Genomic DNA, 6,783 nt, shown 5'->3' on the forward strand with positions numbered 1-6,783 from the left:
AAAAAAAAAAAAAAAAAAAAAGATTGGATGAAATTATAACAGAGACAATTTAATTTGAGGTTAAAATTATTGTATCAAGAAAAATTATTCTAGTATTTCTTTTCATTCCTTTTTCTCTAAAGTTCCTGCAAAACAAAGCTTGTTAAGTACCTGCATATGAAATTGGACTGGTTTTGCCTGGCGCTGAGAAGCTTCTCTATTCTCTTGGTTCTCTTGTTCAAACTTTTCTTTTTGTCTGATCTAGTCATTTTCCCAAGTTACCATTAAACTGTCACCTCCATTGAAATCCTAATTCTAATTTATTCTCAACTCCACCTCCAGGCTAAGATTACACGTGGAAATGCATATAGCTTATATCCTAAAGTGGCTAAGATGATCATATTACTAAGAGGGCTGGAGCAATTAGCAGCTTAGGGGACACAAAATAGTTGCTTGGGAAATTTGGAGATGATCTACTATATAATTTGTATTGCTTCTTTTGCCTAGGTTTTTCCTATTGTTTGGAACTAGGGATGATAGATTTCTTCAATGGGTGATTCACATTGCGTCGTTCATGTCACTAAGATGCCCTAGTGAGGGGTGGGGGAAGGAGATGATGGAGGGAGGCCTTCCTGTCCAATGGTTTAAAGTCTCGCTAAGATGCCCTCCGGTTGCTCAAAGAGATGGGACTGCATTGAGAGGCCCCTCCACATAGACTGTATCGTAATCCTTACCCAAACATGAATAGTGGAGAAGGTTATAGATCGGTATAGTACCCATGCCAACAATGTGGGAGAAATCGGTATAGGTCTCTGTCAATACCGATTTGATCCAACCGATTCTGCCCGCCCGATATCCTCTTCCTTCATGGGGTCAGTATCCCAGCACAATTGGAATCGTTAGATCACATGAGGAGATATTCTACAACGGAACAGATCCTCATCACAACCGTCAATTTTCGTTTCTATTAGACAATGATTAGTTGGTAGTTTCGTAACGAGAAAAGATTCTTTCGATTTAAAGAAAAGGGAAAAACCCTTAATCTGGACGTACCAGATTGAAAGTAGATTAGTCCTAACGTTTCTTTCATAAGATCCACTTAAAGTTCGATCATTCAGTTTGCATCGCACGATCAAAAGGATTGCCGGGAAGCATCGATCCATCCAACATGTTCGACACTTAAAAGCCGCTGGCTGGAAGGAGAGTGCCGTTTGAGGTTCAAACTTTTGTCAGCAACGTTAACAAGCACCGTCAATAGACGTTAATAGAAAACGGAATAATAGCGGCTCATGAAGGAGGTTTCGTTAACGGAGGAAGACGGAGACGTTAGACAAGTCTACTATTTATTATTATTTTTTTAATTTTGTTTATTGCTGTTCGACCTGTCTTGCTTTCAACGGGCGAGGTTTTTTGAAACAAAGAAAAGCTTTTCAGAGTTTTCCTTAGCCCCAAGGGTTCGCACCCTCGAATCTCAGACGACCTCCGACTTGATTCCCGCCATTTCTCTGCAGCAAGAGGTAGTTGACTGTCTTATTTCTTGATTTCTTACCACTATTCCGTCTCAACATTTGATTCGTTATGGATAATTTCACCTCAATTTTCCTGAATTCTTGTGGCACTGATTTGTCCATCACTGCTAGTTCTTGTGGTTTCTCTTGATCCGAAGCCCTAGAATTCGGTATCTGTAATCTATGATTGTATCTATTAACCCTTTTAATCTGCCTTTTGGTCACGAGATCTATGTCCTATCTATTATTTGACGGTTGAAATTTTGGGAAGTATGAGATTTCTTTGTTTTTGGTTTATTAGTGTTAGAAGTTATGGTTTTAGGGTTCTGTATTCATGGTTATTCATTAGTTTTTAATCTTGATTGGTCTTTTTAAATGGGTTTTTATTGGTTCTCTTCATTCTTAGGATGCTGCGTTTTGGAGACAATAGTAAAAGGATATGGCTGAGTTGAAAAGCGAGCAGTGTTGTCTTGAGAACAAACAGTCTGCTGCTGCTTCCAGCTCATCTATTTCTGATAGCAGTTATAGCACTTTGAAGTCCCCTGGGAATTGCAGCCCTGATACAGCATCACCATCTCATCGGTACACTTTTCTACTTTCTGTTCACAATTCTTATCCTTTTACTGGAGGACAGGGAGATCAGTGTTGACTGTTTAATTACCTAGATTACTTTTAGTTTCTGAATTTGACTTTGTCAGCGAATTGGATGTGTTTGATTGTAACTGAACCATACCAAAAATTGGAATCTAATAAGGAATTCAGACAAGTATAAGCTAACTCTTACTTTGGTTGTTTCAATCAAGCCACTATTTCATGCTCAGATAAATAATTTTCCTGTCCATTAATAAGAATCATTGGGCTGAGAATGATGATCCTTCTAATCGGGTGATGAGTAGGAAGTATATGTAAATCCTTCTAAAGCATATTGTATTATTTTCAGCTGTGAGCATGAGTTTCTTCTTCTTTTAAGTTTCTTCTGTTCTTAGCATTATGATAATGCCATTTGGTTGCAGCAAAGATTGCTGTATACTTATTTGTACTGCTTACAATTGCTCAAAGCTTTATACTGCTTGTTACCCTTCATTGTGGTATTATATTGTTTGCAGGAGGACTACTGGCCCTATAAGGAGAGCAAAAGGTGGTTGGACTCCACAGGAGGTGAGTAACTTTAATGATAGCCCGCGTATATTTCCATTTGTATATCACAGTCCAGCTAGACTGTTTAGCAAGTCTTGTTGCTACTCGTCTGGCTGGTCAAGTATAACCACAGGCAGGGCAGGGCAGGGCAGGTACAGATTGGATCAGGCAATACTTAAGTGGGATTCAGAAATAAAATCTTTTAGATTTTCTAGTACTATATTGTTTTGGTTCACACTGACTTCAAGATCATCTTTCTCCTTATTGTCTCACAAAAAATGCTTGCACTTATCCATCTCTCTCTCTCTCTCTCTCTCTCTCTCTGTGTTACCACTGTTCCTTCTCTGGGTGTCTGTCCCCCTTTATTAGTTATAACATGTAGTTGAGTTGACTACTGTTCCTTCAATAAGCTACTTATGTTTTTCTCATTAATTTCTTGGGCATCTAAAACACTTGGTTTACTTATCTTTGCAACTTGCCACAGGATGAAACATTGAGAAAGGCTGTTCAAGCTTTCAGGGGAAAATGCTGGAAGAGAATAGGTTTTTTGGCTTACTTTCTTCTTTAGTATTTCTGGTACCCATATGATTGTTAATACTTTGAAGAGATAAGTTTCTTCTATAGTGGCCCTATTTTTATTTGACTTGTTCTTAAGTTTTGCATTTGATTAACTTGGCATAGTGCGATGCCACTATGTAGGTTATGATATTAGAGAGGGCATTATGGTTCTCCTCTGGTCAAAGTTTAGCAGTTTATATTGATCATTTTGTTAATCCATTTGGATTATTTTTCCCCGCAAACAACTTGCATCTTTCAGCGGGTTCAACTTATTACTTGTGAATCTCAGAACCAATGGAAGATTTTACAAGATAAAAATAATTCACACTAAAATTTTCAATCAAAACAAATGAAAACTCACTATTATCAAAGACCAGTGCTATTCTATTGTCTAAAATAAAATTACATTTCCTAGTTTAGAGTTTGTCTTGGTAATGGAACATCAATAGATTGACTCGTCATCACTCATCTCATTCATATTATTAGTACTACTACTGCCGTTGTTGTTGTTATTGTCATTATTATTATTTATGGAAAGAAGATTGTCAAAACATACATGATACTTTTTAATCAAACAAAGAGTTGATGATAAACTTGAAAGATGAGTAACTGCAATATTCAAATTGTTATCGCTATCAATTAGGTTTAAGATTTTGGTTTCAATGAGATTTTTCCCTTGGTTGAAACTGAAATATACTACCAAAATGACACTGAAATATGGCATCGAAATGGCTGAAATGGCACCAAAATGGTCAAAATATGCCACTGAAATATAGTCCATTTTAGTGAAAAACAAAAACATGTGTCAAAACGAAATAAAAATTTTTGGTATTGCGACTGAAATTTCAAACTATGCTCACTGCACTGCCAAGTCTTTGGCAATTGAGAACCTTTTTGTTCATTTGTCTGCACTGAGACTATTTAATAAGAATTTGGCAAAGTGATGAAAACTTGATTATGAATTATTAACTCCTCAAATCCCCAATAAGCCTCCTACCCCCAAAATAAAAAAGAAAAAATATAGATTAGGGAAAAAGAACCATGCCAGTCTGGCATAGGGAACACCCAGACACAACCCCTATAGATTATTAACAGAAACATTTTGAGAACTGAAGAAAAAAAATGCTCATATTTAGAGAAGTGAGCTCAAAACCTCATTTTCTGTGAGATTATATTTTTTTTGTCTTTAGTTTTTTCATAAATAGTCACTGGTAGATGCTTTCCCTTTGATAGCTGTCGAGGAAAACGTTACGATTTTCCTTTGACAAGCTTAAAAATTTCATACAAATTGAAAAAATATCCTTTCTTACTTAATTTGCTCCAGCTATACTTGCAAAACACCCATAATCTTAACTGGAAAAAAACGTCTGATGTCATTGGTAACTAGTCTAAATCTATGTTCTTTCCATAAAGACAGTGAATAATTCTGTGTTGAAATGAAACAGTATAATGGTTTGTGAATGCATACGCTCAGTTTTGGGATGCACAAATTATTTATGGAATTCCTCTAGTAGCTCATATTTAACTTGTGCAAACTGCAAGGAGAAGAAAAGAAAAAGGATCTGGGAAATGTGAAAAGAAATTATAAAGAAGAACAAAAAAGCTCACTATTATACAGTTTAAAATACCACATACGCACAAAATTAAAGACCAGGAAATGTTATACTAATCAATTTTACTTTGTGGCCAAAGTATCTCTGGTATTAACTGCAACAACATACCAGCATAATCGAGGTAGTGACATTTCATCCTTGAAGGCAAGTCATTGACTAGATCATAAATAAGAATTGCTTAGATAACCAAATTTCGCTATATTTATGTTTTATAAACTCAATATTTTTATCCAGAGATTGAAATCTAAAACTAATAAAGCTTGCATTTTAAAAGATTGAAAGGTTTACCATGAAGTCAATGCAAAATTTTCTTCCACACTTCTCAAGAGTTAATGAAAACAATTATGTTGACCTTTCAAGGCTGAGGTAATCCAAAATTATATACTTCTAGAAATTTGAAAAATTTTCCTTTTAAGATGTCATATTTATGTTTTTGATGTCCTTATTTGTTTTACTCATCTGTATGAGTATTGTTACATCAATTCCCATGTGGCATGAATCATCTTTCAGTGCTTTTTTTAAAGGCCACATTCTCAAGACAGAAAACATTCTCCCTTTGTTGTTAATTTATATTTCTGATTGCGAACCAAAGCTTTACTGAAGACGTAAAACTCTTTTATGGTGATAATATATGGGTAATCATAGATTAGTACAGAAATACCATAACAGTGATCCTCTGGTCCCTCCTTTATAACAAAGCATGCCCAATCAGCAAGAAGGAAAAAGTATCCTTCCTGTTTAAATCTCTCCCCTTCCCCCCCTGGTAGAGAGTAAAAGATGCTATGAGGGTGATGCAGCATATTGGTAAGTTTTTTCCCAGCAATTATTTATGTAAACCGTTAGTAAGGAGGGACCAAAATGAGAAGTTTGGATATTTAGGTCATTTCATTTGGTTCTCTCGGTTTTTTCTTTATATATATATACACATGTACATAATTCAAGAAAATTAATTTTTATCAGGCTGTATTACATTGTGAAAGGGAGGTGGGTTCCAATGGGCGGTGTGTGCATTCAGTACTTGGTCCTGAGAATCTGGAAATTGAACCAAGTTTATGGATATTTCTGAAAATTTAGGAAATTGACTGAATTCAGGAAAATCTGAAACGAAAAATTGTGGACAGTGTCTCATACCAAAAATTCAGAGAAATTTCTGAAAATGAGATGAATTTTACAACTAATCTTTAAGTTTTTATTTCTATTTGCAAAGATCCATAAATTTTTTTTTATTATTTTATTATTTTTTATTTCTGAAATAAAGTGAAAAGAGGAAAAAGTTATCAGGCGAACCTAGAAATTTCCTAGTATCCCCTGAAACCTCAATTTTCCAACAAAGGAAGGGCATACTTTCATGGACCTTAAGCATTATTTCATGTTGTGCTCTCATGGTCCCCTTCAAATGAAATTTGTAGATGTTATATATTATGACATAGACACCAGTTCCTATATTTGATGTAAGATCCATGGTGTATATTTACAATTTGTGGATCTCAATTTTCTTCAATCAGAAGTGTCATGGGTTAATAATTTTCTGTTTCAGTTAATGTTCAGTATGTAATATGATTTTTTGATTGATCATGTGTATGCAGCTGCATTTTTCCCTGATAGGTCAGAAGTGCAGTGTCTGCATCGATGGCAAAAGGTCCTTAATCCAGAGCTTGTTAAAGGTCCATGGACACAGGAGGTTTGATGAAATTCCTTCTTTTTCTGTTGGCTGTTATTACTGACTTGTGATTCGAATGTTAATTTTTCTGCTTATGAATCTTTTTTTGCCTTTTTGCCTTTTTGCCTTTTGTTTGCAGGAAGATGATAGTATCATTGAACTAGTGGCAAAGTATGGGCCAACAAAATGGTCTGTTATAGCAAAATCTTTGCCAGGTCGGATAGGGAAACAATGCCGGGAGAGGTAACTATTCTGAGCTGATAAGGATACTCTGAAAGTCGTGTCTACCAAACATCATTTCTATGCTTTTCTTTTTAACCCCCCCCCC

General features: G+C 35.5%; 1 protein-coding gene across 1 annotated transcript in view; it reads left to right on the plus strand.

Moving 5' to 3' along the window:
- The first annotated feature begins 1,341 nt into the window (after window positions 1-1,341).
- Window positions 1,342-6,783, plus strand: part of LOC122087560 (transcription factor MYB3R-3-like) — a 15,232-nt gene continuing 9,790 nt past the window's right edge. The window contains exons 1-6 of the mRNA XM_042656728.1: window positions 1,342-1,496; window positions 1,894-2,069; window positions 2,594-2,645; window positions 3,109-3,166; window positions 6,382-6,476; window positions 6,595-6,698. Of these exons, the coding sequence (XP_042512662.1) occupies window positions 1,927-2,069; window positions 2,594-2,645; window positions 3,109-3,166; window positions 6,382-6,476; window positions 6,595-6,698 (452 nt within the window). The 5' untranslated portion in view covers window positions 1,342-1,496; window positions 1,894-1,926. The remainder of the gene's footprint in view (window positions 1,497-1,893; window positions 2,070-2,593; window positions 2,646-3,108; window positions 3,167-6,381; window positions 6,477-6,594; window positions 6,699-6,783) is intronic.

The sequence above is a fragment of the Macadamia integrifolia genome, chromosome 8 (genome assembly GCF_013358625.1).
Source record: "Macadamia integrifolia cultivar HAES 741 chromosome 8, SCU_Mint_v3, whole genome shotgun sequence".
NCBI lineage: Eukaryota > Viridiplantae > Streptophyta > Magnoliopsida > Proteales > Proteaceae > Macadamia > Macadamia integrifolia.